Source organism: Talpa occidentalis, unplaced genomic scaffold (assembly GCF_014898055.3).
Source record: "Talpa occidentalis isolate TD23 unplaced genomic scaffold, MPIMG_talOcc4v2.1, whole genome shotgun sequence".
NCBI classification, from domain to species: Eukaryota; Metazoa; Chordata; class Mammalia; order Eulipotyphla; family Talpidae; genus Talpa; species Talpa occidentalis.
In genome coordinates, this window is record NW_026555331.1 from 54351085 (window position 1) to 54376829 (window position 25745).

General features: G+C 36.2%; 1 protein-coding gene across 1 annotated transcript in view; it reads right to left on the minus strand.

Moving 5' to 3' along the window:
• Nucleotides 1-25745, minus strand: part of PREX2 (phosphatidylinositol-3,4,5-trisphosphate dependent Rac exchange factor 2) — a 261162-nt gene that overhangs the window by 105130 nt on the left and 130287 nt on the right. The window contains exons 19-24 of the mRNA XM_037505649.2: nt 22605-22690; nt 17361-17497; nt 13780-13897; nt 11391-11575; nt 9203-9364; nt 876-1098 (exon numbers count right to left, since the gene is read on the minus strand). Coding sequence (XP_037361546.1) covers nt 876-1098; nt 9203-9364; nt 11391-11575; nt 13780-13897; nt 17361-17497; nt 22605-22690 — 911 coding nt within the window. The remainder of the gene's footprint in view (nt 1-875; nt 1099-9202; nt 9365-11390; nt 11576-13779; nt 13898-17360; nt 17498-22604; nt 22691-25745) is intronic.

Below are 25745 nucleotides of genomic sequence, written 5' to 3' on the forward strand. Positions count from 1 at the left end.
TACCTAAGAATAAACTTAACAAAGGAGGTGAAAGTAATGCACACTAAAAACTATTAATACATTGTTCAAAGAAATAGAAGACATAAAAAACAGAATCCCAGCTCATGAACTGGGAACATTATTAACAATGTTAAAATGGTCATCCTACTAAAGCACTACACAGAGTCAGTGCAATCCCTATCAAAATTCTAGTGGCATTTTTCACAAAAGTAGAATAAACAATAGAACAAACATTACAAACCAAATTTGCATGGAACCAGAAAAGACCCTGAATAGACAAAGCAATACTGAGAAAAAAGAACAAAAATGAATCAATATGCTAAAACTGGACAAAGACTGCAATAAGATGCTTGAACATGAAGCCAAATCTTACCAAGCAGGAAAGGAAAAGGAAAAGAGAATTGAGAAGATGCAGGAATAATTTAATCTCATACAGAGCTTTCATTAGCAATTATAATTGTTAAATTTTTAAAAATAAAGCTTCTGGGGAGTTTTGATTAAAAGCTAAGAACACAGTTGGGGTCCATGTCCTAAGATGCTGATACAGAATGACATTATGCATCCCTTGCAGCTGCTCCTCCTATACATTTCTCATAGTGATAGAGCCTTTGCAGATTAATGATTTTCACAGCAAAATGAGCTGTGCTTATCACACAACTATGGAAGGCAAAAACATTCTTAGAGGAAAAATTGCAAAAGTACTAAACTCCATTTTCATTCTATAAACACTTTGGCAAACTATCCAAATGATTATAGTGTAGAAGTCGTTTTTTAATTGAAGTTCAGAGTTGCTATCAGATTTCAAGGATACAGGAATAGGTATGATTGCATAAATTACTTTCCTTGATATGATAAAGTTTAAAAAGCCATCTTACCTTGCTCAGAAGATTTATTTTCTTTATCATGAGAATTATGCTTCCTACTATCCAACTGAACACCAAATGCACTCCCCAGGGAGGTTGATGTTTTGGGATAAGAAACTTCCATCACATTGACATGGCAGTTGGTTGGACAGAAATCACTGCTGTGCAGTGGGGAGATTTTAGATTTAGCTTGTTTAAATGTGGGCCAGGCTCTATTCTTTAGCACACGAGAAAACTGTAAATTAAAGAAGAAATAAAAGCAGTTGAACTCAGAGATAAGTCAAACATTTCACCTCCCTTATTCATAGCAAAAATCAAAAGAAAATTAAATCATGCCAACTGGAAGGAGTGAAATAAATTACAAGTTGTTAGAAATTAAATTACTTTAAAACCCACACATTCTTAATAAAGCAAAGCAACAGAGATGGCAAACGGCTATGATTTCTTTGAAATTCTGATTGCAAGTTAAGGGCTAGAAGGAATTAAATTAAATGACCAGTACCACTTACTAGGACTCAAATCCACAGGCTCCTAGCAGCTGAGAGAGTAATTGGTGTCCTGGGACACCAAAATAGGAATTCAATCTTTATAAAGTGTAGCAAGGTGGCACGATAGGGTAGCTGTCAGATGAGGGTAGAAGAAGATGGTATTACTCCAAACAATGTCAGAACTGGTTGACCCAGAATGGCAGAAGAACAGGCAGAACCAACTGCACTTTGCACTCCTCTTGCTAATCAACACTGAGCACTTGAGTCAGGATCAGCCCAAACACTGGTGTGGACTCTGCTTTCAAGCCACTGAGAATTTTCACAATTTCTGATGCATCCACTCTAACTCTGAAAACTTTGTCATGGGTTTCCTTTAAAATCTAACTAATCCTTGCATTGGTCTATACTGCTGCCCAAAGTCTGACTGTCATCTGGTTCATCAGCTCAAGCTCACTCCACCTTGCTCCTTGTTCTCCTTCTGTCCTTCACTCAGTTCCTCTCATACGCCTGTTGTTCACTCTGCCTTTGTACATAGACTGGTCAGAGTGGAAAGAAAGCTCTTCTTCCCTCATTGTCAAACTTACTCCTATGTGTTTTCAAGTAATGGGATCATCAAGAGGCCTTTTCTGCCACATGAAAGGGTTGGAGAGAGAAAGAAGAACCACATAGGATAATGTTCATGAGTCATCAACAAGAAAAGACAAATAATTATTTTAAATACATATGTAAGTGTGTTAGTGTGAAAAAACAACTGCTGAAGAGTGGAACAAGATCAATCACAACAATGCTATAAGACCAGGAATAAATGAGAATATTTAATGAGTGAGCTTTGGCAAAATATAGGTCACTGGTGACCTTAAAAAGCCATTTTAGTTACACAGAGTGGACAGGAGAGTTGAGAATAAAAGGTGAAACAGGTATAGGCAAGAAGGAGGTAGAGGTAACTCTTCCCAGAAGAGAAATCAAAGAAATGTAACAATAGGTGGGGAAGAGTATGAGGTCACGGGAAACAGCAACTTAAAAAAAAAAAAAAAACAAGTAAGTGAACTACAATATATTTATATATTGACAGAAATAAACAATCTTAGAAAGGGAACTTCAGGTTTATAATGCACTAGATGCTAATTCATTATTGAGCATGACAACACATTTAAATCTAATTTTAGCTACTAGACTGAAAATCAAAAATAATACAGGCAAACAATTATTTTGCAGATAGTCTCTGATTTCAATAAGGTGTGAGATCTCACTGACATGGAGTTACAAAAACTTTATATCGGGGAGAGGTCATAGGGAGATGTTTTACACACATTTTCTAATCCATGTATCATTACAGAAGTATGTGGCATTAATAACTAAAGGAAGCTTCCTGGCATATTCAAAATAACACTTTGATTCCTTCATGTAATATTTTTATGAAAACAGGAACTATCTCTTGGAAGCTCATTAAATATTTATGTTGAGGAAGTATCTCCAATATTCAAAATAAGCCAAATGATGAACTTATTTTAAAACAGAAAAATGAATCTAGAATAAAAGGTTTCTAGAAGCCTCCCCGGTGGCACAAGGAGTTAAGACACAGCACTGTGAAGCTGTCCACAGCCACTTCAGCACGAGTTTGATCCCTCCCCAGGAAGGTGACCCACATGGCACAGCAGACCTCTCCTGTCTGGCCCGCTGCTCTGCTCAGCAATGTATTTCAGTCAATCCGCCTGTTCTGTTCCCCGTTCTGTCTCTGATGAAATCTCTCACCCCGCACACTTCTGGTCTGTACCCCAGTTCTTGTATGCACAAATAAATCTTTTAAAAATATAATAAAAGGTTTCTAGATAAAATTTAGGCTAAGAAAGATCCTCCAAACAGCGCATAGTTTTATATCTGAACCGCCCCTGCACACTGCTCCACAAGAATAAATGCTGGCTTAAGTTTCATTCAATCTCCAGTAAGAGCTGAACTTTCCTTATACATGTGCCTAAAAACATCTGTGGCCTGTACCACTAGCCAGGAAGTCTATTATGATTGCAACAGCCAGACTATAGAAACTGTAGAAATCAACTCATTTCTATTTTTAAAACCTAAAACTTTTATTAGAGTCAAAATAGAGGAAAGCCAGCCTCTTTGAAATTTCAGTTTCTATGGATACATTTTATTTTACAGAGAGAGGGGTGTTTGAAGCCTTCATCGAAAAGACAAATATGCTGTTAATAATAGTTTAGAAGTAAATATGTGCAAATTAAAAATATAAATTCACAAATGCTATAGTTTCTGTTGACTTTCACTGATACATAAATAGAGATAGCCTTCTATGACCTTTTAAAGCTATTATCTCAGAAATTTAATTCTTGTTCCAAAAGAGAAGATACTTAAAATAGTTTTTTGCTAACTTTGTTGCTCTATCTAAAGAGAATCCAATTATTCTAAATACGTCCATGGTCAAGAAGAGACATAGGAAAGAAACAGCTTTTGAAGCACTTAGGTCCTAAATGACTAACTATGAAGTTTCTTTTTATTTCTATATTAAAAATAAAAGTGAGATAATTTTCCATAGGACTGATATCTAGTCTACTGATTGCCAGCTATGTGACCTTAAGTCATTCTTAATCTTCCTGAGAAAGAAGCAGGATAAGTAGTATTCAGTACATATGCTATTTACACTTCAAACAATAATAATGTACCAATATTTTATCACCTAAAATCAATGCATTAAAAGTTCTGCAGTTACTCCTGAGTCAGTGAAAGATACTTCCTATCAAGAAATTTTGGGGAAATCCCTAACATTTTAGTGGAAACATTATACCAATTCTTCTAATCACCCTGAACACACACACACCTCAAACTATACTTTTGTTAGAATCCAAGGAATGAAACTTTCTTCATCTGCTATAATCAATTTCTCATAAATCTGCATAAATTTTAAATTCTACACAAAACATGAACTAGTCCCTTTCTATCTCCTATGCTTCTACTTGAGTCCAAATCACCATTAAGTTACATGTCCACAGGTAGAAAAGACAGCTTACTAACACCTCCATGAGGATCCCAGGAAGCTTTTAAAGGAGAGACGGACAAGTAAAGAAACAATAACCAATTTTAGATTATAAGGGAGAAAGCTCAGACTCCACTACTGTCCCCATCTGGTGCCTTTGGGCAAGTTACTTGACTACTCTGAGGTTTGGTCACTTTACCAATGTATATATCCTATCACTGTGTAGGTAAGAGAATACAATATATGAAAATGTAAAATATCTCATGCAATGCTGTGTACCTGGTAGTCAAGTGCCACAAACCAGTGTGTGCTACCTGACTATCATATAGACCACGAGTGAGGGGTCAGCATGTTCAATCATGCCTGGGGGCAGCTCCTAGTAGGTGAAATAGTCAATATTATTATCACTTACTTCATGTATTGACATTTCTAGTTTGTAAATGTTGGATGAAAGATGCCTTCTGACTTAAGTTTCTATTGTCTACACAAGAAGCATATATTCAGTACTCCTTCCTGCCCCATTCCACAACATTTTGCTTTCATGAAATTGAGTTCTTGACCTATGCTATTGATTTTCATTAGCATTAAAAATATCTGCCATGAGGATGTGGAGAAAAAGGAACTCTTGTCCACTGCTGGTGGGAATGCAAAATGGTCCGACTACTATTGAAAGCTCTATGGAAGATCCTCAACCAATAGAAATGGAGCTACCATATGACCCAGCAATTCCACTCTAAGAATATACCCAAAGGACACAAAAACATTAATTGGAAAGGAAACCTGCACTTCCATGTTTGTTGCAGCACTATTTACAGCAGCTAAGATATGAAACAACCTAAATGCCCAAAACCAGATGACTGGATCAAGAATACACAGTGGAATTCAGTGTGGAATGCACAGTGGAATTCATTGCTATTCAGCAATCAAAAAGATAAAACTCTATCACAGCACTATTTACAATAGATAAGCTATGGAAACAACTCAAATGCCCAAAAATAGATGACTGGATCAAGATGATGTGGTATATATACACAACAGAATACACACACACACACACACACACACACACACACACACACACACACACACACACTGGAATATTACTCAGCAATCAAAAAAGAGAAACTCATGCGATTTGTAGCAACATGGATGGAGCTGGAAGGGATCATGCTCAATGAAATAAGCCAGAAAGAAAAAGAAAAATAGCAGATGGTCTCACTCACAGGAGGAATTTAGAAAACCTACATAAGGGATCAGGAAAAAAGACTAATTATAATAAAGTAAAAATCAAAATCAACAAGTAACTATAAACCAGAGACAAAACAAGGGTGGTGGGAATTGTACGGGACTATAACCAAGATGAAAATGCATACATTGTGCAAAAATGAAAAATGATGTAAAAAATATACAAAATTAAAAAACCAAAAATCAAACTTGTACAAAAATTGAAAAAAAAGAGTCAGTTTGGTGCTGGAGTTTATGCTCATAAATAAAATATATTCTGCCTCTCAGACAAACAAGTTTGATGGAAAAAAAAGATAAACTCATGGCATTTGAAGCAACATGGATGGAGCTAGAAGATATTATGTGCAGTTAAATAAGTCAGAAGGAAAAAGAAAATTATCGGATGGTTTCACTAATAGGAGGAACATAGGGAAACCAAACAAGGGATCAGGAAAAAAAAGACAAAACTAGCAGTCAAACTGTAAATCGGAGACATTCAGCAGGGGAGGAGGAGCAGAAGGGATCAAAACAGGGGAGGGAAGAGCACAAGAGACTATGGTGATGGTGCACAGGTGAATTGGTGGTGGTATTTTATGGGGGTTACACCGATAGGAGAAATCAAACTTATACAAAAATGAACAATGATGTAAATACACACACACACACACACACACACATACCATATGAAACAAATTGCTGCTACTTATCCAGACATGTTTATGGGCACTGTCCTGACATTTCTTGATGTCACCAGTTTGAGACTTTTCTAATAGTACTCTATCCAAAAAAAGCTATACTTTCCTTAAGAAACAAAAATATCACAGGGGTACTGATAAATACATAATAGATTGTTTTCCTTTTATTCTGGTCAGTACACTGAAGGTCAAATATAGTATTCCACCTTAGCAACTAAATAAAGTCTTAAAATCTACTTACCAATAACCTTTAACCCCTGGGGGGATGGTCTATACCATTTATTCTGATACCTGTTTACCTATAAACTAATCTGCTAATTTTCCTCAGTATCCATTCTCTCTTTTTCCTTTCAGTAAGGGAATTCTCTGAGTTTTATTCACATGATGCCCAGTTTGAGACTACATTCCCATGTCTCTTTCAATAAATGACTAATGGGACATGAACTGCAGTGATGTGTTCAACTTCCAGATCATGTCCTCAAAAGGAAGCTCCTTACCCTCCTTTTCTTTTTTCCCCTTCTGAGGTGCTATAACTTAGACATGGTGATGATGCCCTATTCCACTAAACTCCTGTCCAGTTGGACTTTTATGTAAGTGAGAAATAATATTTCTATCTTATTTAAGCCGATGTTACCTTGTCCTTCGTAAAACAGTCAATTCAATACCCTAACAATCAGCCCTGATCCTATGCTTTATTTCTATAGTTAACTTTTTCCATGTATATTTCTTCCATCATTTCACTGTTTTTGTTGTGTAAATGACTAGAGAGAAGAAGATAGGATGAAAATCCAACAGAATGACACACACAGTGACAAGACTGACAACCAGAAACAAACAGCTCTATCTCTGAAGTAGGATGACTCTCTGCTTCAAAATGCGTTCAAATGGGGAACACTAATTTGCATTTGTTTATAGGTTTTAAATTTTACTTCAAAGCACTGTCACATCTTATAAAGAAAAGACAAGTAAAAAGAGAATCTTCAGTCCTTCCAGTTCAACAAGACACATTCATAGCATCTTTCTGAACTCATATAGTTGAGCTAAGCAACCACGGAAGGAAGATGAGTTGATGTGACAGGTAAGGAGCGATCCTGAATATCATTTTCCTATATGTGAAGGTATTTATAAAAATTACAACAGCAATACATATTTAACTTAACAAGTCAAAGACTATTAGAAGTTCCTGAAGCAAAAACTAGCGGTGCCTCTTGCCCTTACCCCACTCTACCTGAGGTAACCAAATACTTGGCACTCATTCATATATTTTCTTACAGACACATCTATACATAACTAGACTTATTTTTTAATTACTATTCAGGAGCATAAAACATACTCAGTTAACTTATAAATACTGAGATAAATAGCATTTTCTAGTATGGTTGTACCAAATGTTAAGCAACAAGTCTCATATTAAGAAAAAATAATTTAATAATCTGGTATTCTACTTTGTAAATAGAAAAAAAAATAAACCTGCTGTAGGATATGATTTGGAGATCAACTTCTATTAATTTTACTTCTAAAATATGTCCATAAACCCATTTAATTATCTGTCTCTCATCTTCACCATAATCCAAGTTATCACCTGACTATTATAATAGTTTCTCACTCACCTCCCTTTGCAAATCATTCCTATAGAGGAGCCAGACTGATCTTTCAAAACCTTAATCAGATGCAGTCATCACTATTTAAAAGTTTCCAATTATTTTTATTGGTATAAGAAGAAATTCCAAGCTCCTTCTAAAGTAAGGTAGCAGGTTTCCCCAGCTCTCCCTACTTACTGCCTAAGCCTCCAACCAGGCATTAGTCACTCTTCCCTGGCCATTCAGGCTTTCTTTTTTGCTGTGGGACCTCAACACTAGATGCTCCATCTACCTGGAGGTTGTCCCATTCCAATATAAATGAAATTTTCTACTTGCCATTCAGATACAAGTTTCCTCAAAGAGGCTCTTCCTACCCACCCAGTCTAAAGTTGCCATCCTAGCATTTCCCACTGTATCTCCCAATTTTTATTTCCTCCTAATATTTTTCAATATTTAGTTTTATACCTTTGTAAAGACTTATTTACTCTTTGTTGTTCCCCCATTCTAAAATAAGCAGTATGAGAGAAAAAAATCTCTCGTTTATTGTCATAGTCCTGCCACCAATAACAGCATTTGGCACATAAAAGCTGTTCAATAAGTATATGTCAAATGAGTGAATCAATCGATTTAGTCTGTATGTCATGTACTGAAACATGACTGATGGTTGATTCTGATTGATGGTTCTTTCCCTTTTGTTGAGAGAAAAGGGAAAGAATAACTACAGTGTAATTTAAATTTTACTTCAAATTAGGTGATATGGGTTTAAATTTCAACCCCATTTTTTTTTCAAAGATTTGTTTATTTATGCATACAAGAGCTGGGGTACAGGCCAGAGACACACAGGCCAGAAACACACGGGGGTGAGAGGATTCACCAGAGACAGAGTGGGGAACAGAACAGGCAGGCAGACTGAAATACACTGCTTATGGGAGCAGCAGACGAGACAGGAGAGGTCTGCTGTGCCATGTGGGTAGCTCCCTGGCTGGCCGGAGATCAAACTCGTGCTGCAGAGGCTGCGGATTGCTTCACAGTGTGGTGCTTAACCCCCTGCGCCACCAGGAAGGTCCCTCAACCCCATTCTTGACTGATAAGTAATTGAATTCTTTAGGCCTCAGTTATTATATTTGGAAAATGTGGAATAATAGCTTATAGGTATGTAAATATCAAATAAAGATGTAAAATATTAAAATTTGTATAAATGTTATTATTTCAATAAACTAGTATGTAACAAATCTGTAATGAAAATAGCAAGAATTGAATCAAATTTTGAGCAGATGAGGTGGTCGAATGGTTAAGGTGATGAATCAAATCTGACATATAAAAAAATAAATAATAATCACACAATATAGATACAAAGAAACATTACCTTCTTATAACTGGATATTCTCTGACATATATGCTCAACTTTTTCACTGCAAATAGCACTGAATTTACTTTGAAGATCAGTAGGAATCACTTCATTTAAAGAGTTAAGACTGGTACAATTCTGTACAAAATGATCATCACTTTTAGCCAGGGCTTCAAGAATCTGTAGTGGTAAACACAAACCACATATACACACACCAAAACAAGAAAATAAAATAGTTAAAATTAGCCAAATACAGTATTCACAATTACACAACATGGGGTAACTGTCCCCTATGTGCTTCTAAAGCCACCTGGGGTTTCGCTCTTCAGTAAAATATTGGCAGTGAAGCAATGGAATTGTGTCCTTGGCTTCTCATGCTTTGCTTTGTGCTGTCTACAAATGCCCCTGAGGGAGGCGAGAGGACTTCAAAGATCCCCTGCTGGATAAATAGGTACTGTCTGGGGGACAGTGGGAGCACATCACCTGTATTATAGTGAGAGATACTCAGAACATTCATTTTTCCAATTTGGTAGTAGAAAAATAAATCTAAGGAAAACCAATACAATAACATTCCTATATGCTACTAAGAGTCCAGCACAGAGAGGACATTTAAGAAATGGTTGCTGAAGATATGAATAAATGGGAGGTTCTCTAAAGTAAAAATCAATGTTACATGACATGAAATATCTTAACTCTATCAGATAAAGCATCCATATGATGTATTCAATTAGTAAATTCCCTTGACTATTTGAATCAATTGTAAGATGTGTGTGTGTATGTGTGTGTATAAACACTATGGATCATTAAGCATTTTCAGTGAATTAAGAATTAATTGTGCCATATTTAAATTTAGCATTTAGGACTGCTTAAAGAGCAGGAGGGTTGATTGTACCCTTACCAGACATTTTTATAGTATTGTGTGAGCAATACAATGTATATATAGATGCTAGGTTTATTTGAGTTCCTTCTCCAACAATTTGTCTTACAGAACAGAGTGTGAGTTCTTTGTTTAATAACTAGACTAGAAATTAGAGCTAATTTTATCATTAGCAGTGTGATCTTGGTTAAATTCCTTAATTTTTTTTTACTTCACTTATATGTAAAGTAGAATCATATATGCATTAGCAGCTTAAGCAATTGTCATCTATAAAATAATCCATGTAATTTTGCAAATTTGAATTAAGTAGAGAATGAAAGAAAAGAATTACAAGCTCTTACATGGATCTCTTTAATAATATAATGTATTTGGGAGGGGGTTGCATTTCAAAAAAATAGATTCTCATAGTAGATAAACACAGTGGTACAAAGTCATTAGAAAGATAAATTTTTAAAAATTGACTTTCAGAATATAAAAGATATAAAATAATTATTTTTGAAATAGTTCACTTGGATCTCTATTATTTTCTCTCACTAAATTTTTTAAATGTGTTTTATACATCTTAAATCTAACTCAACTATACATATCTGAAAGGAGAATTAAAATGAAGAAATAAAAGCAGTGAAGCTGTATCTCATATTTCCTACTTGTAATACCTCAATTCTCACAGGGTGATATAAAAGCACATGAAATACTAAGGCCCAGATTTGCAGGTCATCCAGTAGGAATCTGATTGATTTTCCTTGTGCAAGGATCATGAAAAGCAAGTAGAGGTCACCTCTTGCCACATGTTTTATCCATTTGGATGAAGACTTCTTCTCTCCCACCCCTGTGGCTGTAGTCTAAGCACTAAGGATGATGTACTTATCAACTAAGAAGTAATTATATAAACGTCTGAAGTTCTGTTCATAAACTGATCTCCCAGCTTTGTGAAATTTTATAAAATAAACATGAGACTTGCAGAATTTCAAATATCCTTCGAAGGATTAGATATGTTTTAAAAAGCACCACCTGTCATAAAAACCATCTTGAATATGTCCATGATACTCAATCAACAAAGGTGGTAAACTTACTAGATGCAGTGAAGCCTTTGCCAAGTCAACTAACGCTTGGCTGGGCAAGAATCCTATCTAACTTAACACTGTGCTCCCGAAGAGACCAATGAATAGAAGTGTGCACCCACACTGAGTAACTGGAGGAGATAAAAAAAAAAAGGCTGAAAGACCTGACAGCTGCAATGTATGTGATCATTTACAGTTTTTATAGTGGAAGAGATTTCAGTTGCTTTAATTAAAACAAGAAGCCTTGTTTTCCCAGGATTGCTCAGACCTTGGCAGTGAGGCTGAAGAAACCTTTGGGCTCGATCATCTTCTCCACCACATTGCACTTTATCCCAGCTGTGCTATCATACTCATACACGACTCCGTATTCCAGGTGGACATTATCCACTGTCAGACTCACGTGTTCCTTCTTCCCGTCAATGATGGCCATGGTGTTGAACTTGTCAATTACTTCTGGAATAAAGGCAATTTTAATTCAGCAAATTCATGAAGGGTTTGTTAGTCTCTCCAAATAATGCATCACTCCAAGTCATTTTTTAAAAAGTTTCCTAAAAGATGACTAAATCCAATGTGCTAAATGATGTAACTATTTTTTAACATTAAAAAAATAACATTAACAAAATCATGTTTGAGTGATCCAAATCACACCACTCTTACATGACTGGTTCTATCTTTTCACATCCATTTTGATCAGTGAACATATACATGCCTATTAGAAATGTTAAACATACAATTTTATAATTATCTCATTTCAAGCATGTATGATATAAATTCAGGATTTCTAAAACTGCCTCAAACACTGGATGAATATTTTTTCAAAGTAGAAAAAAATACCAAATATCATTTTAAAAAAGGAGATGCAATAATCACTTTTGCAGCAGAGCAGGTGCCTGAGTTTTCCCAAATAGCATATTATTGCGATAGTTCATTGAGAAACATGTCATTATTCACTACAACAATATTTCCATCTGGAATGTCTTCCTATTGAACTATGTGACCTCCAGTCAGCTGGTGGAAAAACTCCTAAAATCTCACATAAGAAACTGGTCAGATTCCTGCTAGTAAATATTAAATAAGGAAACAGACTAGTTTACTGTAAACAACTGAGTCCTAGAATATTAGAAACAGTAAAAATAAAATAGGGAAAATCAGATTAAGAGTTAACTTAAAATAATGAAGTTTCAGAATAGCTAGAAATCAATTTTCAGAGCATCACAGCAACCCACTCTCACAGTGATATCAATTCTGATTAACAAAATCCAATTCCAAGTGAGTCATAAAGCCTGAGGATAGGGCCTCCCCTGGTGGTGCCGGCGGTTGAGCGCAGCACTGTGAAGCTGTCTGCAGCCGCCGTAGCACCAGTTCGATCCCGGCCGGCCAGTGAGAATCCCACATGGCACAGCAGACCTCTCCTGTCTCACCCGCTGCTCTCCTCAGCAGTGTATTTCATCAGTCTGCCTGTTCTGTTCCCTTCTCTGTCCATGGTAAATCCTCTCACCCTCCCACACATCTGGCCTGTACCCTGGTTCTTGTGTAAATGAATAAATAAATCTTTAAAAAAAAAAAAGCCTGAGGATAAGGTCCTGAGACTTGTCCTGGTTTAAATAAGAGAATCAATGTATTATAAACTTGTTGCTCTAATGAGGTTGAAATATTTCTAATATTGTTTATATTTTGAGCAGATCATACCAAGTTGCTTCCCAGAATGGATCTAATACAACTTTTCCTAAGTCCCCCGTGATCAGTGGGTGTAGGGAATTCTCCAGCCGTGTACAAATACTTAGAGACAGCCACCAACAGTATGAATGGAAAAATGAGTGGTAGGAAAATGGAAGAGAAGAGTCATGACTTTTGTGAAGATGTTTTGAAATAATAATTCAAGGTATTCATCAAAAGCAAACATAAATGTAATTGCCTCAATACCTTGCCACTTGGCAAAAAAGAAAAAAGAAAAAAAAAAAAAAAGGACGAAACTGAATACAGCAATTTGCTGGTTTGCTACACTGAGAAAACAAACACAAGTCCTTATCAAAAGAATTCTCTTTCCCCTCTCATTTTCATATTATTAGTTTGCCTCTTTCATTCCTGTCAATGTTAAACAGTAAAAGTTATTTGAATCAAGAAAGTATTTTCAAATGAACTATGGACCTTCTAAACAAGACTTCTCAAATTTTAATGTGTATATAGGTCAGATCTTATTAAAATGGAAATTTCTGTGCAGTGGATATGGGCGGGGGTGGAGATTTTGCATCTGCATCTCCCTCTCAAGTGATGACCACACTGCCATCTGAGACTCACACTGACTGAAAGATCTGAACAACACTTAAACTCAAAACAAAGAAACATTATAATCTGGGTTTGAATTCTCATTCTAACACTTACTAGCTTGGGTCAGTCACTTAACCTATATAGGTCTCAATTACTTCTCCCATAAAATGAGGATGATGATAATCACCTTCTTTATGATTTTCTTTTTTGGTGACTTTACAAGATAATCCATGCAAAATATTCAAGTCTCTAACAAAAAGAATGTATTTATTTGGTGATAATGGTTTAAGGAAGTGAACTGAACATATGAAATTGTCGATAATTTCATGGAGACACAGGCACATTGATAAAGAATACTCTAAGTAAATGAGGAGAAAAAAGGAACCAACCTTCTACTTTGCACTCGAAAGCATCCCCTGCTTCATCTCCGGGGGGTTTGGAGTTAGACTTTTGAAGGTCATCTTGAGCACTCTCAATGCTGTTATACACCCACTGTATGGAATCTTGCTGGAAATGAGTGGAGGAAAGCAATTAGTACAAAACAAAATAAGCCTATCTGATTACTCTGGTTTAGAAGGAGAGTTGACAATAAACATAGGGGTACAGGTGGTCTTTTGAATCAATGTTTTTGTATCCTTTGGATAGATACCTAATAGTGGAATTGCCAGGTCATATGGTAGTTCCATTTTTAGTAAACTGAGGAACCTCCAGACAGCTTTCCATAGTGGTTGGACCAGTTTGCACTCCCACCAGCAATGTAGGAGAGTTCCACCCACCACATCACCACATCCTCGCCAACATTTGCTGTTGCTTGTTTTTTTTTTTTTTATATGTGCCATTCCTACTGGTGTAAGGTGGTATCTCAATGTGGTTTTAACTTGCATTTCCCTGATTATCAGGGATGTTGAACATTTTTTCATATGCCTATTGGCCATTTGCATTTCCTCTTTGGAGAAATGTCTTTAAAGTTCTGCCCATTTCTTGACTGGACTGTTTATTTTGTTTTTGTTGAGTTGTGTGAGTTCTTTGATATCTTTGTGATCAGTCCCTTATCAGTTGACTGGAGTACAAAGATTTTTTTCCCAATCAGTGGGGTGTCTCTGTTTTGGTTAATGTTTCTTTTGCTGTGCAGAAGCTTTTCAGTTTGATGTAATCCCAGCTGAGGCAATGGTACACGGGTGCATTGGTGAAGGAAACTATGGGGACTACACCTGAGGGGATGGGGGGAAGCAAGTATTCTTTAAAAATGAACAATGATGTAAAAAAAAAATTAATTAATAAAAAATAATTTAAAGGGCCTCCCGGGTGGCGCAACAGGTTGAGCGCCATGCTGTGAAGCTGTCCACAGCCTCGCAGTGCAGGTTCGATTCCTGGCCAGCCAGGGAGAAACCCACATGGCGTGGCAGCTCTCTCCTGCCTTGCCCGCTGCTCCCCTCAGCAGTGCCTGTTCTGCATTTTGCTCTGTCTCTGGTGAATTCTCTCACCTTTCTATGCCTCTGATCTGTACCCCAGTTCTTGTATAAATAAATAAAAATCTTCTTTAAAAATAAATAAATAATAATTTTAAAAAGGAGAGTTGACAATCTTATTTATTCTTTCAGTTTAAAATAGTAAAATTCGGAAGAGAAAAAAATCAACATCAGAATCTAATAGAAAGTCATTGGCAATTGAGAAGGGAGTAGGTTCAAAACAAGGGTGGTGGGAATTGTATGGGGACTATAACCAAGATGAAAATACATACATCATGCAAAAATTAAAAATTATGTAAAAATATATAAAATAAAAAAATTAAAAAATAAGAATGTCATTGGCAATTAAATGGTTGAACAACCTGGTTTTTCTAAAGTGTTTTTCCAAAGATGTTATTAAATAATATTTACTTTCCAAATGTATTACTTAAATACCTCAAATACACTTTAAAAATTGCATTTTAAAATAAATAAATGTTAGATGGACATTCTCCTGATGAACCAATTACTGATAATTGTACATTTAAGGTCTCTATAAGAGACACATGGGTTTGAACATTTTAAATGCTTTTTTTGAATCAAACCAACATGAACATTGGAAAGACATCTTTCATCTTACTTGGTTCCCAAGTGATATAACTAATTTTTAGTCCTTTCATGGCATAAATTAGCCTGTATTTTAATTGGAAAATTAGATCCAATTATTTAGATAAATAAGAGATGAAATAGCTACCAAATTAATGCTTTGACAGTTGCTCACATTAAAATTTATAATTTTTACTACCTAACATGATGCATTAAATTGTACTCTTGAAGTGTGGCATATGTATATTATCCATTTTTCCCTTGCATTAACTTTACAGTTGTGTTTAACAGTTATACTACTATATATCATTAAAATGTTTATTAACACAGATCATTAAAATAAATCCTGGGAAGCTATTGTGGCCTCCAATGAACCATATCCATTAGTATCCACACCTATATGTACCTCCTTCCTACACTGACACTAGATGTGGTCATATCTTATTTTTCCAAAAGATATTAGCAAGCTGTAAGTTGAGAACTGATCATGTACAATATACCCTCCTAAAAGCCAGACATCATACAGAAAGGAAAATCCTTCTACAGATTGGAAAAGGAAGCCATGTAGAATAGCAGTGGAGCATGACCCCCCACCCCACATGGAATGAGGGGTCACCAGGAGGCAAACAGAAGGGACAGTAGGCTCCAGCAGAATACAGTGACATCAGTGACCTTTCAGGAACCAACACCCAGTTAACCCAGAGAATCAAGAGACATAATCAATCCTGTTTTGTGCAATAATTTTTGGGATTGTCTGTTCTGTGATAATGGATACCTGCTAGAGCATGTTAACAACTTAGTGATTTTTTTTTTCCAGTCTATTTATTGCCTTCTTTTATCAGTCCACTGATTAATACCTCTTTAAGAAGGCAGGCAAGGAAAATAATAAGGAATAAAATTAAATCAATTTGGCAATTTGTTAATATTCCTACAGAAGGCAAAAAGGTTTGATAATTACAGAAATTTCTTTGTGAAAACTCATCTACAAATACAATTCAATAAATATTTATTTCAATTACTATCAACCAGAAAAACCCATGCACCTCTGTATGAATTCTGATTTGCTAGTTTGACCTTATTAGTAAGCAAACCTGATCAGCTCTTTTAATGAAGGTTCAGTATGTTACAGGATATCACTTTTGGTCTATAAGAAAATAGATTCATCTTTCTGGTTTGCCCAAAAAAACATATTCTCAAATCCAAAAGAGAGTAGCTCACCATTCATAATAGCAAAGAATACAAAGTTTCTCCTTTAAAGTTTCTTTTGCATTTAGTTGATTAATTTGAGAGAATTTTCTCTTATAGTCCAATATTCACTTGTACCTCATGAGACAATAAGCTCTGCTTATAAATTAAATCTCTAATTTTACTTTCTATGGCACTTGAAATTTGGATCAGAGGAGCATTCTTAAAATTTGAATAATGGCAAATACAATTTGGTGTTTCCTCTTAAGAGCTAAATCCATTACCTAAATAAATACAACCAAAACTAAAATACAGATTCTATAAACCCCACATTTTTCCTCAGAGAAATCTTGTAATAAATCATGTGATTATTTGTGATTCATGTATGTACACATAGTCATGATAACCATCATAGATTCCAGAGTAATCTCATGTCAAAAAATCAGTTTACACCTTAGGATTTCAAACTGAAAAACAGTTAGCTATCTGAAAATTCATATCACTATGAAAATAAAAATAACCTGGAATGCTTTTTAAACAGGTGATGATACTATAGCATTAAAATACAACTAAGTACAGTCAATTATACTTAATTATTCAGCTAAAATAATCATTATGACATTTACAATTCTGAGTTTAAATGTGAATCTAGAAGTAGAAACCAAAAATATTTCTGACACTATCCTATATTGCCCCTAGGATGTTCATGAGTTGACTGGAGGGCAATTTACCTTCATGGGTCGCCTGTACTTCCTGCAGGCTGTCACATGTGCGATCACACTGGCATGTGTTTCCTTGCTGACATTGATCCCATTTACTTTGATAATACACTGTCCAGGATGAAGACCAGCTGCAGCAGCCACAGTTCCTTTACATACAAATGAGAAAATTGCCAAAAACTAATATTAGAAATAAGGTTCATTTTTATCACAGGATCTTGCTAGTATGTTCTTGAGAAATTTGGTTCTTATAGCAATGTCCTTTTGAAAATTTTCTGCTTTAACTGGTCATTCGAACTCTGATTAACAGAATATTTTCCCACCTCCTCCCTAAGAATTAGTTTGAAAGGACATTAAAAAGTGACCTTTATAATGCTAATCAGTTATTTTCCCTTTCAAATGTCTAGTCAATCTAATTTTCTAAATATGCATGTATAATGTCAAAGTGAGAATGCCAGAATAATATGCCTTATCTATCTTTCTTTAGTCTCTACATATTTAAATAATATTCCTTAAATTACACATATTGATTCTCAATGATGCACATCTGAAACTTAATACAGTGTTATAATGCAATTTTATTTCAATAAAATAAAAGAATATTCACCTTTTTTGTTTTAAATATCAACAATTGAAAGAAATTCTTAAGGGAAAAGATTGGGTCAATTAGCAACTATGAGTGGACAGGACATGTTAAGAAAAATAAAAGTTCAGGATATATACAAAGGGTCGAGAACCAAAAATTAGTGTAGAAAACAGACTAAATCAGATATCACCTTCTGCCCAGTCATTATTTTGCATAGATACAGATTTAAATATGGAAGTGGCATATCCTCACCAGTGAGGTCAGAACCTTTCACCTTTGTTATTTGGTATCTGAACAAATCAACACTTTCAAAGAACCATTAACAAACTCAATGAATAAAATTAACACAAATGATTGTAAAACTAATAAGTATGTTAGAAGAATCTTCCTTTGTAAGCAATTTCTCCCATGAAGGTATTATCAAACATCTTTAAGAGTATAATGTAGATCTAAAAAGTCAACATATAATTTCTTCTTTTGGTATGTAACTGAGTTTTGGGGGGAAGAGGCGCATTCCCAACAGAGATAAGGGTCTGAAAAAGGTATGGAGTCAAGAAATAACTTAGACGTTTGGGAGCACATAAGCAGTTCTATTGATGTGAGCTTAGAACAGAGATGAGTGAACAATATATGACTGGAGAGTTAAGAAGAATGGGATCATCCTTATACAATCTGTGTGAGGTCCAAAAGTCTGAACCTTATGTGGCCTCCTCGGTGGCGCAGCGGTTGAACGCTGGGTTGCGAAGCTGCCCGCAGCCTCTGCAGCACCAGTTCGATCCCCGACCGCTGAGTGAGGGTCCCAAGTGAGGGTCCCACATGGCGCGCAGACCTCTCCTGCCGCCCGCTGCTCCCCTCAGCAGTGTATTTCGTCACTCTGCCTGTTCTGCTCTCCACTCTGGCTCTGGTGAATTCTCTCACCCTCCTGCGCTTCTGACTGTACCCAGTGCTTGTATAAATAAATAAATAAACAAACAATCAAATAAGTAAATAAATCTTTAAAAAAAAAAGTCTGACTCTTATGGAGGTGGAAAGCCACTGAAGAATTTTAAGCAGAGATGTGACAAGATCAACTTCTTTCTGGAGGCTGAATCATTGAAGTTTAAGTCTGAAGTCTAAATCACCAGAGACCACTACAATTTTCTAGATTGGAACTAAGGGTGCATTAGTTAGAAGGGGCAGAATGAGATCAAATACTTGATATTTGGTAGCGGAGTTTATGCAAAGGCTAGAGTACTCTTGTGCCTTTGAACTCAGAGGCTAAGTAGAGTAGTCATTTCAATAGACAGAGCAAAGAAGGTCAAACAACTTCAGAAAATAGATGAAAAGTTCAATTTGGGACAATACAGAATTTGAAGATGCCAAAAAGGCTGTTAGGTAGAGATGTTTAACAACTAAAAACAGGTTGTAGAACTCAGGAAAGATCTATAATGGAGACAGAAATTGAGAAATCCTCAGCAAAGAGCAACAATAAGATTGCTTATAGAAAAAAAAAAGATTGCTTAGAGAGAAAGAAGGCAAGGAGATGAAAGGGTGCCAATAATTTACAGGTCAACAGGTAAGGAGAGCTGGCAGAGGAGAGACGGGAGTGGGGGGGAAATCTGAAAAGTGCCATCTCAGAAATCAGGAGGTAAACATTTTAAGCAAATGAGAGTAGGTTTAAACAAGTGGCACCAAAAACTCAATTAAGACAAGCATTATTGGGCCTCCCTGGTAGCGCAAGGGGTTAAGTCTCAGCACTATGAAGCTATCAGCAGCCACTACAGCACAAGTTCAATCTCCAGCCAGGGAGCTACCCACATGGCACAGCAGACCTCCCCTGTCTTGCCCACTGCTCCCTCAGCAGTGTATTTCAGTCAATCCACCTGTTCTGTTCTCCACTCTGTCTCTAGTGAATCCTCTCACCCCCTGCACCTCTAGCCTACACCCCAGCTCTTATATGCATAAATAAATAAATCTTTTTTAAAAAGACAAGCATTATCAATCCATTATATTTTCAGTGAAATCCATGATAACACTTCTAAGGCAGATTTTGCAGATAGGGGTGTGAATTGGAATAAGATGGATATAATATTGGGCTAAAACTCAAATAAGAAGGGGGAGGCAAAAATACAGACCAGCATTTAAGGAAGTTTGGTCATGACAAAAATAAAAGTTATTAGAGCATTATTCTAAAACTAAGCTTCTCAATTTTTGACATGGATCTGGGGATATCATTAAAATGTAGATTCTGGCTCAATATTTCCTGTGGGGGGGCGAGGGGGCAGAGATTCTGCATTTGTAACCAGCTCCCAGTTGATAACAATGCTGTAGGTCCGTGGGATACAGTCTAATAGCAAATATCTACAGAAGAGAACAAGAAAGAGGGATTTTGTGTTTGCTGTTCTGGTTGAAGATGGTTTTGTTTATTTCATTGGGAATGAACTAAGCATGTTTATAGCCAAACTATAAAAATTTTGGAACAGTGTTTGATACTTGGCAATTCAATATCAAAAGAGGTGACAGAAGAGACAGAAGTCTGGATAGGATCCCGAACATTTGTGGATTAACTTGAAAGGAAGAAAAAAAGAAGATGGGAAGAAAGTTGGGAAGGGTGAGAAACCGGTGATAACGATACAGTCAGAAATGTATGCACAAAAGGGTGTGGAGCATTTAAGTCTTCATGATTAGTAGCCTGAATTTTTCTGTGAGTTAGGAAAAAAAAGTTGATCTTGGAAGATCGGAGGGGAGTTGGTCAGAGACACATCAAAAGATTGCTGCAGGAATATATAATAATTCCATAGCCATGGATGTTTTCTCCAGCTACTCAGAAGAAGTAACAAAGAAGGTGGGTTAAGCTAATCCAAGGCTGAAACCAGGTACCCCGCCTGCATCTGACAGATTAGTGTGAGGGGAGGGGACCCTATGGATGCTGGCAAGAGGGACTGAAGTGACCCACTACTTGAGGAAGCAAGTAGAGACTTGAGGGGTATCTGTGACCTTGGAAAAGAAAGGGAAAGGATTCAAAGACTGGAAGTTCCAACTGAGTTGAAAGACTGCATAGAAACACAAGTTGAGAGAGACCAAAACAAGAAATTATAATCAGAACTTGGCATATTAAAAATTTAGATTCCAAAGCTGAAATTTCAGTTATTAATTTAACTCTAGTGTGTGGCCATGAGAAAAGCTAATGAAGAAAATAAGTTTTTTTGTGTAAAAAAAATACAATGCAAAAAGAACCTAGAGAATAATATCTTTTCATTAGTATCCACATGAAAGGGAAAGCACAAGATCATCTCTATCTTTGCAAAAGCATAGTAACCCAGATACAGGCTCATCTAATTTCAAAAATTAGTTCCAAATACTATTCTTGAAATGACATATTTGGGAGAGAGGGACAAGAAGATTCACTCAGGTTTTCAGTTATTTTACATACTCATAATATGGTTTACTTTTTGGTGCTTAGGGAAAATAAAAAAGCATTTGATGCATCAATATTTCATTTCAGTTTCCTAATCTTCAATGAATTATTACAACAGTTTTAAATGCCCATCAACTTATATTTTTAAAGCCTGCATGAAAAGACAAATTTTTAGAGTAAGATTAATTTTGTTATATATACAATGATGAAAGTAATTTTATAATCGAATACAGGCTTGACTAGTATGTACTTGTTAAATTTTATTCTCATCCTTTCAAAAGATTCCTGCCTAATGACTGGCTGATCATTTTAAGATGCCTTATGTTTTACATGTCTTAGCAATGAAAAGCAATGCCTCTCTTTTTTTTTTCTTAATTCTTTTTTTTTAAAGATTTATTTATTTATTTATACAACCACGGGGTACAGTCAGAAGCACGGGAGGGTGAGAGAATTCACCAGAGCCAGAGTGGGGAGCAGAACAGGCAGACTGACGAAATAACACTTCTGAGAGGAGCAGCGGGCGGCAGGAGAGGTCTGTCACGCCATGTGGGACCCTCGCAGGCAGCCGGGGTTGAACCAGTGCTGCAGAGGCTCTGGGCAGCTTCGCAGCCCAGCACTCAACCACTGCGCCACCAGGGGAGACCCAGCAATGTCTCTCTTATTAGACATATATGTCTCTTATTGTATAAACTCATGGCCTCTTAGGCTTACTGTAGCACTTCTTATTCTAGAAGTTCTTTACTGTGTTTGTTTAGTCATGTGGAATTTAATAGTTATTCCCTTAAATCATTACTAGAATCAATATAGAAATTAAAAACCATAACAAGAGATGTCAGTGGATGATTTGCCTATCAAACAGAATAATTCATAAAAACAAGCTTTTAGTCACTCAGATGCTGGGTATGTAGAGGTAATTGAAGTTACAGTTTATCAAGCTCACAGAACATTTTTAAAGCTGATTACTCACATCTTTGCATTATTCACAAAAAATATAACTTTGCCATCACAGAAAAATACAGTGACAACCTTGAAAACATTATATCCTTTGACCAAGTTCAAGCATGCAGAAAAGTGGGACTGGGAAAAATCATTCACTTACAAAACTGTTAATAGTGATAAATATGCCTTACAACTTTAAAGGTTTTAAAAATATATATTGTTTTAGGAATGTACTGAGAAAATCCAGAACAACCTGGTTACGGACATTTTAAACATTCCTATTCAGAAAGGAAGATCCTGGAGAGCTGTTTACCATGAAGGATTAATTCCTTACCTCTCCCCACCGCATGCACAACTGATGGGCCATATCCTCGGATCTGGAACCCAAGTCCCTCGGCTGAATCTGGGATTTTCACTGTCCTACAATAACAAGAAAATAAGGTAAGATGGATTGAAAAATGCCACGCTTTGTTAGAACAATCGTTGTGCACCCTTTTATTCTTTCTTTCTACAAATTCACATTGAACATCTACCGTACGAAAGACACTAGGCTAGAAACACTTGTAGGTGAAGGGCACATAGCAGTCTCCCAAAACAGAGTTCCTACATTAAACCTAGTCATTACACAGTATATCCTGAGTCAGGAACAGGCTCCAGGGACAAACAAACTTAGCTGTGAATCCTGTTCATTGCAGGGCACATAGCAGTCTCCCAAAACAGAGTTCCTACATTAAACCTAGTCATTACACAGTATATCCTGAGTCAGGAACAGGCTCCAGGGACAAACAAACCTAGCTGTGAATCCTGTTCGTTGCTTCAAAGTCAGATAACTTGGATGAATTGCTTAACTTCTCTGAGCCTGAGTTTGACACAAAGATAATGATGTTAAAACTTACTATGCAAGGTGTCACTGGAGATTAAAAGATATCTTTCATAAATTGCCCTGCATCATATGAACTATGTAGGCTCTTAATAAAATGGAATCCTTACTGCTTAGTTTACTGTTACACAGACAGCATTGTACTGTGGAATTTCTATGTAACAATCAGTATAAAAGAAACACAGTTCATATATGTCCATGTGTTGGGGACTTCATTAAAGGACAAAAAAGACTAGTTAAAGAACAAATCTGTCAAACACTACATCAAAATAATTAAGAATATGATTAGTTTATTCATGCTGTGAAATTAATACATCATAAGACAAATCCATATAAGAAAAGAAATATTTCCAGTGAATCCACTTGGAACGAAGATGAAGGGATGCAGAGGATGAGCAAGTGATAATGGTGAACCAGTGAGAGGTGTCCAATTTGGCACTAACAGATGAGCTACTCCACAGAGGCAAGTCAGAAATTAGATAGCAACAATGAAGAGCAGAGAACAGGAGATAAAAAGGAACATCATCATAATAAAAATGAGTATTATAAGTTACAGGAAAGAGCAAAGACACATTAATACAATGCAATAAATTTTGATGGATAGCCTTTGATGCCCAAGCAAATAGTGTTTTCCAAAAGGTAAATTAATCATGAAAAAAATGTCAGGAGGGGCCTCCCTGCTGGTGGCGCAAGGGGTTAAGACGCAACCTATGAAGCTAGCCACAGCCTCTGCAGCATGAGTTCGATTCCCGGCCAGGGAGCTACCCACATGGAGCAGCAGACCTCTCCTGATTTGCCCGCTGCTCCCCTCAGCAGTGTATTTCAGCCGATCTGCCTATTTTGTTTCCCACTCTGTCTCTAGTGAATCCTCTCACCCTCACACCTGTGACCTGTACCCCAGTTCTTGTATACATAAATAAATAAATCTTTTAAAAAAAGAAATAAATGTCAGCAGCACTTCAAGAGCATGTTAGAGACTAAAGTTAGGTAAAACAACACATATTTTCAGTGTATGGAATCATTGTTAGAGCAATTTGAGCAACACTCTGCCTATAAAACTTGAGAAAACTACATAATTAATTTAGAATGGAAAATATACCCTAAGAGTGTGATGCCTCTGTTCCTTTTAGTCAGAACCACTTTGGCTGTTCAAACTCTTCTGTGGTCTATATAAATGTCAGTAAAGTTTATTCTATGTCTTTGAAGAATGCCACTGAAACTCTGATAGGGATTGCCTTGAATCTGCCTATTACTTTGATAAGGAGGCCATTTTAGCAATGTTAAATGTTAATTCTTTAATTCATGTGCAGGTAATATCTTCCCATTTATTTGTCTCTTCTATTTTTTTCAACAATGTTTTAAAGTTTTCACCACACATGTATTTCATCTCCTCTGTTAAATTTATTCCTAGGTATTTAGTTCTTTTTCATATGACTATAATTGAGATTGTTTTCTTCATTTCTTACTCTTCTAGTTCATTTTGTGTATATAGGATAATAGGCACTGAAAAAAAGCCCATCATCTGTTATCATCATGGAAATACAAATGTAACAACAGTGAGATACCACCTCATACCCTTGAGAATGGTCTATATCAAAGAGATAAGGAATAGTAAGTGTTGGTGAGGATGTGGAGATAAAAAGACTTCAGACACTGATGATAAGAAAGCAAACTGTAAATTGGTCCATCTCCTATGGAAAACAATGTGGAAGTTTCTCAGAATATTTAAAATAGACCTACCATTTAATTCTATCTGAAAAATACAAAAAATACTAATTCAAAAGGATATATGCACTTCTGTGTTCTTTGTAGCACTATTTAAAATAGCCAAATTATGGAAACAACCTAAGTGCCCAATGACAGATGGCTGGATAAAGAGGTGGTAAATGGAATACCACTCAGCCATAAGAAAGATGAAATCTTGCTGTCTGCCACATGGAAATGGCAGGTATATATTAAGTGAAATAAGTCAGGAGAAAGAACAATTACCTGATGATTTCACTCAGATGTGAAATATAAACAAAACAAGGGAACATATGCAACTAAACCAAAACAAACCCTGGAAACGTGACTGCAGAATTGAGAATACCAGAAAAATTAGAAGGGTGTAGGGAGTAAAGTGGTGAGGGGAACCAATGGATATGTTGGAATATTATTGATGGTTTCATGGTGGGCATGATATGGTAACATACATATGAAGAGGTATGAAGTTATGGCTTTAAATCATATAGTGTTGTAAATCAAGGTTACCGCCATAAAAACACAATTTATGTGCACACACACCACACACATGTGCGCACCTGCCCCACACACGCGTGCGCACGCGCGCGCACACACACACACACACACACACACACACACACACACACACACACACACACCCCCCTCTTAGGCAGATATTCAATTATAGAAATGCAAATTACCTGTTCTGAAGAAATTTGAAGGTATTACTACAAATTAGATTGTACATTACAAAGTGTTCTGCATAGTAGTAGGAAAGAGGTTACAGAATTAATTTATCCTTTATCTTTAATTAGTCTTAGTGCAAAACTATATACTACTTTTAAGTAGCGCCTTGTTATTAGAGTTTGTCAA